The sequence below is a fragment of the Ovis canadensis genome, chromosome 10, assembly GCF_042477335.2.
Source record: "Ovis canadensis isolate MfBH-ARS-UI-01 breed Bighorn chromosome 10, ARS-UI_OviCan_v2, whole genome shotgun sequence".
Taxonomy (NCBI): domain Eukaryota; kingdom Metazoa; phylum Chordata; class Mammalia; order Artiodactyla; family Bovidae; genus Ovis; species Ovis canadensis.
The window spans coordinates 30,177,804-30,190,387 of NC_091254.1; the positions used below are offsets into that span (position 1 = coordinate 30,177,804).

General features: G+C 50.4%; 1 protein-coding gene across 4 annotated transcripts in view; it reads left to right on the top strand.

The window, feature by feature from the left end:
- Nucleotides 1–11,701, top strand: part of CBY2 (chibby family member 2) — a 116,170-nt gene extending 104,469 nt beyond the window's left edge. For 3 of the 4 annotated variants that reach the window (XM_069602107.1, XM_070292532.1, XM_069602105.1), the window contains one exon: nt 10,317–11,701. In XM_069602107.1, coding sequence (XP_069458208.1) covers nt 10,467–11,528 — 1,062 coding nt within the window. In that variant the 5' untranslated portion in view covers nt 10,317–10,466 and the 3' untranslated portion in view covers nt 11,529–11,701. Of the gene's footprint in view, nt 1–631; nt 686–10,316 lie in introns of those variants that run through there. The other variant, XM_069602106.1, reaches the window with a different exon arrangement.
- The last annotated feature ends 883 nt before the right edge of the window (nt 11,702–12,584 follow it).

Here is a 12,584-nt window from a genome sequence, read left to right on the forward strand (position 1 = left end):
CCCGACCACTAGAAGTTTCTGTGACAATCTTTTCAAAATTAGAGCGTTTGGAGCTTCTTTACCACCAGGGGGCACTAGTGGTAAAGAAACCGCCTGCCAATGCAAAAGACGCAAGAGACCCGGGTTCGATCCCTGGGTGGGGAAGATCCCCTGGAGGAGGAAATGGCAACCCACTCCAGAATTCTTGCCTGGAGAATCCCACGGACAGAGGAGCCTAACGGGCTACAGTCCAGAGGGTTGCAGAGTCGGACACGACTGAAGCGACTTAGCACACACCCACATTGTGCACTACTCTGGACTTCTGGGTAGAGGATTAGAACTGAGACTTGGGATCAAGGGCACAGGCCCGAACCCATACACCTGGGACATGGACCGAGCGGTCTGGGCTCCTGTGGAGGGGTCAGGAGAATTAGGGCCTGCCGTGTACCAGGGACAGAGCGTAAGGGGGATGAGCCTGGGGGGGTCAGAATGGAGGCCAGCGCACGGGCGACAGGCTGGACATTCTCAGTTCTCCTTCTGCTAAGCAGCCGTTTCCCGGGAGGGGTCCTCCTGATTGGATTGTTTCTGCTGCTATGTCACAAAGGGGGCAGCCTTGCTTCTCCAGAGTCACCTAAGGCCCTGGGGGAAGATCATGGCGGTGCAACCAGAGGGGCTGAAATGTAGGGTGGAGGAATCCAACGCAGAGGTAACGATCTGAAAGCTCTGTCCAGGGATGTGTGGGAAGAGGGTTGACTCCCCAGTGGGGTCTTGGAGGCATGAAATTAGAGTTCAACCTGCTGCCTGTGCCACACACGGGCAGATGAGCATCCAGGGTACTCTGGAGGCGCACAAGTCCTGAGTCAGGTTCCAGACCCCTGCCAGGATGCGCTGGGCACACTCTGGGGGAAGCGTGCTCAGTCGCTCAGTCGTGCCCGACTCTTTGCCACCCCGTGGACTGTGGCCCCGCCAGGCTCCTCTGTCCATGGGATTCTCCAGGCAAGAGTACTGGAGTGGGTTGCCATTTCCTTCTCTCTGGGGATAGAGGGGCACCTGTGCGTTTAGATGATCTGAGCGGGCTGTGAGAGGGACCAGTGTGCCGACTGGACCTCCCCAAAGGAGAGGCTGACGGCTGGTGGCAGGGGAAGGGTTGATCTGGGTCACACGGGGAAGAAAGGAGAGTGACTGCGCACTGGATTGGTCACATCGGGGCCCTGGGCCATGCAGAGCGAGGGAGAGATTGCAAAGAACCGGGAACTGGGAACCTCAGCAAGTCCACTAGTAATGGCGGAGCTGGAGTTAGAGGCTTGAAGCCAGGTCAGTGCCCATGTCCTCTGCCACAAGCTGGGCACATGCCGCCTGCTTCTTGCCTGGCTTTTAGGACAGGGTGCCTCCCCACCCCCCCATCTTAACTGCCAAGCCCCTGCACGAATCTGCCACATTCTGCTCCATTCTGGTTCTGAGACTGAGTCCATTTGTTTTGAGAAGAAATTGCAGGAGCAGCTCTGTGTCTCCAGAAAGTGCCTCTGCACCCCCTCAGCTCCCAGCCCTGCCTGAACGCTTCTCATTTGCATTGCGAATGTCTGTGATTCTCTATTTGTTATCACCCTTAGGTCTTTTCGGGTCTTATTGATTTCCAGTTTTCCTTCCTCACAGTAAATATTTGTGTTTTCTAATCTGTTTCTCTCCAGCGCATTAACTTGCCAGCCTTCCCTAGTTACTTCCTTCCCAAGTTCTCTGCACGCCGCCCCCCCACCTCCCTTGCCCACCCCCCACCTCCCTTGCCCCCGCCACCCGCCCCCCCATTCCTTTTGTACGTACCGGTTCTCCCCAGCACTCCCATTTTCCCAGTGAGGGCTCTCTGTGAATCTCATAAAGGCACTGTTTCCTGCGAGATTGTTAATGAAGGCTCCTCACCAGGTCAGAATAGGGTCCCATCACCCCTCCAGGGCCCCGCCTTGTCCCTCTCTGTTGCCTATTTTCAATCCCCTTTGTTTGGGTTTGTTCTTTAGAAGCTATGGAATCTGTGGCCGACAATGCCTGTAGCTCTGCCAGTTTGAAAAAGTGTTAGGAGGATTTCGGAAGATTCTGTGTTAAACAATTAGCTAAAACTACCACATACGATGAGAGAGGACATCTTTAGCCTCTTTGCTGTTAGTATTAGGATTCTATCAAAATCAATTACATTGACCTGCAAATTATCCTCTTATCTGTTAGCGTTTATTAAAACCAACATTGACTTTCTCATGGCACTTGGGAGCGGAGTTGATTTAAGCATATGATCGTGATACTCAGCCTTGTCACCTGGTCTGAAAATTAGTGGCAGATCTGGAGAATCCTAGGGACAGAGGAGCCTGGTGGGCTGCCATCTATGGGGTTGCACAGAGTTGGACACGACTGAAGTGACTTAGCAGCAGTAGCAGCAGCAGCAGCAGCTGCCTTTCCTTCCAGCATATTCTGGGTCTCAGCTTCCCCAGGCTTGAAACGTAACCCCAGAGGGCTGAATATTCTCTGACCATAACCCTCAGTAATGCTGGCAAAAGCAGGGCTTTAAAAAAACTTGGTCAACAGACTGGGAGTCTGCTGAGGGCATTTGGACATCTCTTCTGGTCTGTGGAAGTGCAGAGAATCTCAGTGCCTGGCAACTAAACTGGCAAGTCACTGTCCAGTTCTGTTCTCCAACGCTTCAGATGGGAGGCCAGCAACCTCAAAAGCTCCATCCCCGAAGGTCCTACTCCTTAGATACCCCTTAGCTTCAGAAAGATGCTTTGGTCTTATTACCTCCCCTCTGCCCTTAGCCCTACCCCCGTTTATAGCCACCATCCCTCCTGTGTGGGCTCCATTTGCCACACAAAAGGCTGGTGATCTGACCGAAGCATGCAGTTGGTTATTTCATACACTTTCCTTCCAGTACCACGTGTATTTTAAAAACGGATGCTGGGGAGAAGGATGAAGAGTGAAGAGTGAAAGTGTTAGTCGCTCAGTCACGTTTGCTACTCGGCAACCCCACGGACTGTAGCCCGCCAGGCTCCTCTGTCCATGGGATTGTCCGGGCAAGACTACTGGAGTGGGCTGCCATTCCCTTCTCCAGGGGATCTTCCGGACCCAGGGATGGAACCAGGGTCTCCTGCATTGCAGGCAGATTCTTTACCGTCTGAGCCACCAGGGAGGCCCAGGGCTGATGCTGAGGATGGAGCTCAGGCACAGGTGGGATTCAGGCATCTGAGCGGGAGCTCTCGGTACCCAGGGCCCTTCCTGCGTCCTTAGCACTGATGCACCTTCCTTAGGTCACAGCTGGGAGCACTTTGCTCCCGAGGGCAGCGTCTCTGGGTCACCTTCCTAACAAAGCCACGGCCACTCGTCTCCCCTCCTGCTTCCTTCCTGTATCCCGTTCTTCCATGAAGAAGCCCCCCGCTTCTCCTCTCCCACTTATGAGGGCATGTCCTACATGTCAAGGAAGAAACTGTCCTTTCTTTCTTGGAAACCGGGCCAGGCTGTGCTGGGGGTTTGGGTCATGCTGCCAGAGACCCCACCTCCAAGGCTGAGGAGAACTTTGAGGGGTGTTCCAGGGGCTTTTAATTGGCCCAGACCTCTGGTTCAGGGCTCAGTGACCCCAAGGGGCAGATTAGTTTGGCCCATGAAACCAAGCCTGTGATACCACTGGTTGAGGAGACCTACTGAGGAGCTGGCTTCAGATGTCAGCTAAGGGGGTCTGGGATTTGGTACCTCAAGTAGCTTGAGTGCTTTCAGATGCTCACTTTTTGTCACGATCTTTCATAAAGACAGTTAGGATTTGCTCTAGTGTTTTAGGCCAGGAATGGTTAAGCTTTACCAGGAGAATTGGCCCTCTGTTTGGTCTTGATGACACCTTAGTAACCACTTTCTTGGCCTCTCACAGTAACCCCTGGCAGTAGACACAGCCACTGAGGTGACTTTCAGAGAAGCTAAATGACTTTCACAGGAGCTGCCAAAGATGGGACTTTTAAGCCCAAAGCTATTGGGAATTTGAGGCCTCTACCCTCATCGGATTATAAGTTCAAGATGGTGACATGGACAACCAGCAAGCTTGTGTGCAGAGGGCAGCTTCTTTTAAGGGCTACATAAGTGGACGTGGGTGGAAGCCCCGTGATGCAACTGCTCTGCAATTTAAAATGTGGATTGAAATGTGGATATGGCTGTACCAAGCAGACTGAAAATATCACGGCAAACGAGATCATCTCTTTGGAGAGCCCAAAATAGTATGATGTAACAGTATTGTGTGCTGCTGCTAAGTCGCTTCAGTCGTGTCCGACTCTGTGCGACCCCATAGACGGCAGCCCACCAGGCTCCCCCGTCCCTGGGATTCTCCAGGCAAGGACACTGGAGTGGGTTGCCATGTCCTTCTCCAATGCATGAAAGTGAAAAGTGAAAGTGAAGTCGCTCAGTCGTGTCCGACTCTTAGTGACCGCATGGACTGCAGCCGATCAGGCTCCTCCGCCCATGGGAGTTTCCAGGCAAGAGTACTGGGGTGGGCTGCCATTGCCTTCTCCAATGCATGAAAGTGAAAAGTGAAAGTGAAGTCGTGTCCAACTCTTCGCGACCCCGTGGACTGCAGCCCGCCAGGCTCCTCCGCCCGTGGGAGTTTCCAGGCGAGAGTACTGGAAGGGGGTGCCATCGTCTTCTGCAACAGTGTTGTGTAGTTCAACCTAATATCGCCTCCTCACCCTTCAGTGCACTTTGGTGGATGAGTACATTGGCAAGGACTCTTTATACCGCCACTGTATGTGAAACATGTTGCTCTGATTTCCAGAACTAGGGATGTCAAAAGAGTGAGGGGCAGTTGACTGTGCTAAGAGAATTACAATTTATTCATCTGGGGAGAAGATGGGACAGGACGTATGGAAACCACTGCAAAGTAATGAAAGCGTAACACATGCAGAATAAAACATCGGAGCATTGTGAAGAGCTAGAGTGAGCATGCAGTTGGGAGTCAGATATCCTGGTTTTAAATCTTTGCTGGCTACGTGAGCTTCAGTAGACCCGTGGTAGCTCTTTTCAGTAAGATGTTACGTATGAATATGGAAATCAGTTAGCGCTTCATCACTTAGTAGTCATTCTGTGTTACTTCCTTCACCTTATTCCATACAATTGAAGGAAATGCTAAGCGACCTCTCCTCTGAATGCACAGTCACCATTCTTGCATGTCTGGAGCTCCCTATAAACAAAGAAGATGCCACATAGTCTCCTTTATTTTTGAACTCTGCAACAAAACCTCAGAAACAAATAGGGCAGATGTTAGTGAAGTGGCTGCAGATGGTTGCGCAGGGTATGCACTGCAACACCAGTTGTGACTGGCATCCTGTAGAGCTGGACATTGTACAGCTTGCGCAAACATAGAGGGTGTCTCTGAATCCTGCTGCTGCTGCTGCTAAGTCGCTTCAGTCGTGTCTGACTCTGTGCGACCCCATAGACAGCAGCCCACCAGGCTCCCCGTCCCTGGGATTCTCCAGGCAAGAACACTGGAGTGGGTTGCCATGTCCTTCTCCAATGCATGAAAGTGAAAAGTGAAAGGGAACTCGCTCAGTCGTGTCCGACTCTTAGCGACCCCATGGCCTGCTAGCGCCCACATTTTCTAGATACGGGAACTGAGGCAGAGAAGTCAAGTGATTCTGTAAAGACCATGAACTTACAGCACAGAGCCGGGACTCTGTTTAGTTTTATGATGTCCCGTCCTCTGTGCCCCTATGAGAATTAATGGCTTTACACCGAGAAATAGTTGGTGCTAATGCATTGATTTCCAAATTGACTGGAAGTTCCCTGAGGGCAGGTCTGAGAACAAATGCCCAGTGTGTTAGTTGATTCATTGACATAAATGTGGAGGAAGATTTGGTGCAAGAATGTTTAAAGTAGGAACTGATTAGGGTGAGGAGTTTGCACGAGGCCAAGGAAGAGCTTTCCTTTGTGGACTAGGTCCAGTTAGGTCTGATTGGAATCAGGGAAATATGGGAAAGAAAGAATTTGTCTTGGTTCAGCATCTTCCCAGAGTTTAAACATGATTCCTGGTATATCTGAAATGCCTGTATATTTGCTGTTTTTCTTTACATCCTCTCATTTTCAGAAAGAGAACAGAAGTTGCTCTATTTTGGCTTATCCTAACCCTATCCATAGCATTGTGGGTTTGATAAAAATAGGTATATTTTCCTAATGCCCATTAAAATAAATACACGACTATCACATTTTTAAAATAAGTCTTTTATCTAAGAAACTAGGCCATGAAACGATGCTAGACTTAGCCACCTTCTGGGTCCTGTGTGGGAGAAGAGGAAGAATAGAAAGACTTAGTCATAAGAGGAGGGTTTGTTCTCTTGGTTAAGAAGGTAAAGGAGACCTATTAGGCCATCAGTGTTTTCTGGATTTGGTTACCAGGCATGAAACAGAGCACAGGGTCTGCTTGGGAAGTGCTGGCCACGTAAGGCAGAGGACTCAGTGTAAGCCAGGTTGATAAAAGAGGACTGCTGGGGTCATGGCAATGCCAGTTTACAAACTTAGATCCCTTGCACCAGAGAAAGTTAGACAAGAGGGTGTTTAGAGATAATGCCACTGACCTTTCCATGACACAGAAGTGAAGACCAAGGTCACAGGGTGAGAGGATGTGACTGAGGCCACGCAATGGCATGCATAAGGACAAGGGCCCAAATACCCAGACTGTCCACTACTAGGGATCTGCCACCATGTGTTAAGTTTTCTATTTAGGGCCTTTATGTTGAGAGGATAGTTGGAAATCCCTTGGCTACCCAGTTCAGGATGTGGATGTAAAATACAGGCAGCTGACTAAGTAGGATAATTTTAAGGCCATAAAGGATACTGTGAATTGGTATAAAGCACCAGTGATTTCTCTTTGGTTGTTCAGTTGGATCAAAAAGAGTATCTTTCTGATAAAAATCAATCATAAACAAGAAATGAGACAGTTGGGAAAATTTGAATCAGTATTTGTTGACATTAAGGGATCACTGTTAAATTTTAAAGGGAAGATAATGGTATTGTGGTTTTGTTTAAAAAATGCACATTGACTTATTTATGGATAAAACAACACAATGTCTGTGCTTTGAAATAACCCAGTGGCAGAAGAGTGGTTCTGAAACTGGAAGATGTTACAGATGAAACAAGTGTGGCCTTGATTTGATAACTGCTGAAGCTGGGCCATGGCTACACGGAGATGTCCGAAACTATCCTCTCTCTTTTCCATAATAAAAAGTCCCCGAGTACTGAAAGCCCTTTGCTAAATTCATGGAGATTTCCTATATGTGTGCTTCACATAAATAAGCTCAGGGAGCCAGAACTGGGTTTGTGACTGAGTAAGTGGAACTTGTGCTGGTTATTTAACTTCTCTGAGTTTCAGTCTATCCATCTGTAAAACGGGAATAATAGTAACACCTTACTAAATCAGTGTTGTGAGGATTAAATGAATTCAGTGGATGGATCACTTAGCCCAGGGTCTAGCACAAAACTTCCCTTTCTTTCTCATGATGGGAATATAAATCATTGACTAAAACTACATTTTCCATAATAACATCCTTGAGAGCAGGATGTTACTACTGAGATGGAGCCCTCTATTGCCTCACCCTTGGAGGATGAAGATGACCTCTGACTCCTTAGCACTCTGGGATCAAGCCACCTTCAATTTACAAGAAATGGTCTGGGCTCTTCACAGTGGGATTCATGTGGATCACAGGTCAGCCCCAAGAGCCAGTATGCTTCTCCAGTTGAGAAAGATGAAAACTACTGAGGCTGGATTTACTTAAAGTAAATAATGTGCTGATCACGGAATGTCCCTGCACCCTTGCTCTCTGGAAGATTAAGCACATCCTTACAAAGTTAACGCCATGTGCTTATTGCAAAGTTAATAGCATAGAACTGTGCCTTCTATTTATCTAGCTCTTTAGGTCTAACCAACTTTATACACTGTACAAATTATATATCTCTATATATGCTTATATATATAATACAAATAACCTGACTTGTTTTCTATCTTCTCTATCTGTAAAACTGTGAAAATAACCTAAGAAATGAGAAATTAATATTTGGAGAGCATTGCGATGTACTTGGATGAAATGCTTTTGGTGTATTTAGAAGCAGCTCCCGTGATCTTATTTTTATTTAAATTCATTGCTGCAATTGTTACCTCTTCTCCAGGAGGCATCCCACCTGTTCATTGCTTTATGAATCATCTCAGAATTCCCCCATTAGTGAAATCTCCTTTTCTCAATAACAATACCTTACATTTCTATGGCACCTGGCAGTTTTAAAAACACTTTTGCATTCATTATCTCTTTTCAGTCCTTGTAATGGTGCTGTGAACTAAGCAGAGCACATGGTATTATTTCCATTTTACAGGTACCATTTGCTGACTTTCAGTGTTGGAAGGTGCTTTTAAGATCACAGAGTCTGACTCTCTTTTGTGCTAGTGAAAATCTGGGTCTCGGAGAAGGTGAGCGAGTTCTCTAGTTTCATGCTAAAGCATCTGCGTGATCCCCGTCTTGAACTCTGGGCCTAGTTTAGCCCTGGTGTAACCCTCAGAGAACTCCATGGACAGAGGAGCCTGGTGGGCTACAGTCCATGGGGTTGCAAAGAGTTGGCCCCGACTGAGCGCCTAACACTACAACCCTCAGAGCAGTTCTGACCACTGGAAGCCAGAATCGCCCAAGGGAGCTGGTTAGAAACACAGATGGATGACTGAATGTATGAATCAGGCTTGTAAGCAGAGGCTCCAAAATCTGCATTTAAAACGCACTGAGATGACTCTGTATTGAAAAGTGCGGCCGCTCCTGGCTTGTTGGAGGTAAGCTCTGTGACTCCGATCCTCTTTTTATGGGGTGGTTTCGAGGTGCATGGCTACCCTCCTCCTTATGAATCCCTTGGCGTCCTTTGATGTTTTCACTACATGTTCAGCTCCCACGGTCAGTGACACGACTGTGGTGGTGCCTTTCCTTTCCAAAATTATCAGCAGGACTCTGTTTTGAGCCTCGCACTGTGTGTGTCGGTGTTTAAGGAGCTGCTAAGAGGACAGACTCAGGGGTAGGGAAGAGTGAAGGACGAGCCCGAATAGGGCCAGGGAGAAGTGGGGCTTAGCAATGGCACTGGCGTCTTGGATGATCTGAGTGACTGTTAGGGGGATGCCAGTTGTGGGTCCCCCTGGGGTGGCAGGAGAATGATGTTTATTCTTCTTGTAGGATGACAGAAGTATGCGAGAGCCCCAGCTTCGTGCTTCCATACATCATCTTTTAAGTCTAAAGTATTTCTATGCAGCAAGGCAGTATTTGCAGTTCCTCCAGTTTGAAAGCATGATAACTCACATAATTTGTCCATATTCTTGTAACTGATCAGACAATCGGGTCAGGACTCAGAGGTGGTTGACTCCCAACATTAATGCCTTTAAAACCTCCATGCTATATTGCTGATCCTTATTACTCACAGATTTCATGTTTGTGAATTTACCTAATTTTTTTTTCATTGAAACTAGTTTGCAACCTCCAGATCAATACTTGTGGCACTTTCTTGGTTTATCATGGACACTCACAGAAGGGTGAATGATTTGAGTTACCTGATGCACACGTCTCCAGTTTAGGCGCCTTCTTGTTTCAGCTGACTATAAAAGTGTCCTTTCCACAGTTTGTTTCGTGTCACTGTTTTCACACTCTTGTGCTCTTTGTTGGTGATCTCACTGTCTAAAGTGACCCTCAAGCATACTGCTGAATTGCTGTCTAGTCCTCCTTAAACCACAAGAAGGCAGTGATATCCCTTACGGAGAAAACACATGTGTTAGGGAAGCTTCCTTCCCGTAGGAGTTACAGTGCTGTTGGCCCCAAGTTCAAGGTTAATGAATCAAAATGCATTTTAAATAAGGTGTCTTTGAACAGAAGAAAAAGTTGCCTATTGATCAGTTGAGGAAAATGTGGCCCGCTGGAGGTCGGCAGGAACCTAACGCTGTGTGTCTGCCCTGAGTCCTGGTTCAGTATTAGCTAATTCTGTATCTGCTGGGACATTATAGAATAGAATCTGGAGAAGGGAATGGCAACCCACTCCAGTATTCTTGCCTGGAGAATCCCATAGACAGAGGAACCTGGCAGGCTGTAGTCCATGGGGTCGCAAGAGTCAGATCCAACTGAGCGACTAAACCACCACCACCACCATAGAATAGAGCCGCCACGAATAACCGGGCCAAGCGCAAAAGCACCCGTGGTGGCTGGTGGACTCCCAGACGGGGTTTCTTATGGGGTCTCGGGCCTCTTACATGGCCAGCCGGCCTCGGGTGCAGTCAGCCTCTCTTTGCTAACCCTGGGCTTCCCTGTTCTTTCCCGCAGAGGGGCACAGCTGAGCCCTTCCTGAGGCTCCACAACTTGTACCCCACCCCTCGCTGTGCCCGGCAGGCCGCCCTGCCCAGGCTGAGCCGTCGGGTGGTCAGCCAGCACTCCTACCCACTCAACCGCTTCTCGTCGGTGCCCCTGGACCCCATGGAGCGCCCCACGTCGCAGGCGGACCTGGAGCTGGATTACAACCCGCCGCGGGTGCAGCTCAGCGACGAGATGTTCGTGTTCCAGGACGGGCGCTGGGTGAGCGAGAACTGCCGGCTGCAGTCGCCCTACTTCTCCCCGTCCTCGTCCTTCCACCACAAGCTGCACCACAAGAGGCTGGCCAAGGAGTGCCTGCTGCAGGAGAACAAGACGCTGCGCGAGGAGAACAGGGCGCTGCGCGATGAGAACCGCATGCTCCGCAAGGAGAACAAGATCCTGCAGGTCTTCTGGGAGGAGCACCAGGCCGCGCTGGGCCGCGACGACAGCCGGGCCTCCTCGCCGCTGCTGCACAAGGACAACGCCGCGTCCGTGGAGGCGATGAAGAAGGAGCCGGCGCTGCAGGCGCACCGCGGCCGGGAGAACAACACCCTGCAGCTCCTCCGCGAGGAGAACCGGGCCCTGCAGCAGCTGCTAGAGCAGAGGAAGGCCTACTGGGCCCAGCCCGACGAGAAGACCGCCTCGACCGAGGAGATCAAGCCTATCTCCTCGCCCCACGAGGAGCCCCACGGGCTGCTGCCGGACCCGGGGCCCGGCCTCCCCTCCCCCTTCGAGGAGCCCAAGGGCCTCCCGGCCCCACCGGACGACTCCAAGACCCTCCGGGCCCTGAGGGAGATGGTGAGCACCCTGTCCGCGCAGTCCGGGGAGGAGGTGGGCAAGGGGGTCCCGGGCCTGCCCGACGGCAGCCAGTCCCTGGAGCTGCTGCGGGAGATGAACCAAGCGCTGCAGGCCCTGCGGGAGGAGAACCAGAGCCTGCAGGTCCTCCGCGACGAGAACCGGCTCCTGCAGGAGGAGAACCGGGCCCTGCACGCGCTGCGCGAGGAGCACAGGCTCTTCCAGGAGGAGAACAAGGCGCTGTGGGAGAACAACAAGCTGAAGCTGCAGCAGAAGCTGGTCATCGACACGGTGACCGAGGTCACCGCCCGGATGGAGATGCTCATCGAGGAGCTGTACGCCTTCATGCCGGCCAAAAGCAAGGACCCCAAGAAGCCCAGCAGGGTCTGAGGCTCCCCCCCTCCCCAGGCGCACAGAGGCACCCGGCTGGGGCACCCCCACCACATAACGCCCACCTTCCCCATGGGCGCCTGGCCTGCCCCTACCAGCTGGTGCCCAGTGCAAGAGCAGAATGAGCAGCCTGGTCGATTCAGAGAAGTAATAAAGACCTGAGGAGGCTGGGGCCTGACCATCTGCATTCTTTTGCGGTTTTTATGGTTTTTTTTTTTTTTTTTCCCCTTGTTTTGAGCACTTGCAGGCTCCCTGGTAGCTCAGCTGGTAAAGAATCTACCTGCAATGCAGGAGACCCTGGTTTGAGCCCTCGGTCAGGAGGATCCCCTGGGGAAGGAAAAGCTATCCACTTCAGTATTCTTGCCTGGAGAATCCCATAGACAGAGGAGCCTGGTGGGCTATAGTCCACGGGGTCACAAAGAGTTGGACCTGACTGAGCACAGCACAGGGTCACAGCAAAATGTACAGAGAATTCCCATACGTCCCCTCCTCCACACCCCCCACAGCCTCCCTGACTATCAACCTCCCCTCCGCTCCCCCAGAGGGTACTCTGGTTGCAACTGATGAACCTCCATTGACCCACACCTATCACCCAAAGCCATGGCTTACATTGGGGTTCACGCTGGGTGTCATACATTCTGTGGGTTTGGGTAAAGTGTGTAATGACACGTATCTACCATGAAAACACAGAGCATAGTCACTGCCTTACAACGCCTTTGTGCTTTGCTCATTCATCTTTCCCTACCTCTCACCCCTGGCAACCACTGATCTTTTTTACGGTTCCCCATGGTTTTGCCTTTTCCAGAATGTCATATAGTTGGGATCGTACAGTAGGCAGGCACTTCAGCAGCAGCGTTTAAGGCTCCTCCGTGTCTTTTCATGGCTTGAGCGCTCATTTCTTTTAATGCTGGATGCTGTTCTGTTGTCTGAATGTACCGCAGTGTGTTTATCCATTCACCCACTGAAGGACGGCTTGGCTACCTCCAAGTTTTGGCAGTTATGAATCTGGTTTCTTTTTCTTTTTTTTTCTCCTGTCTCCTCCTTCCTCAGCCTCCT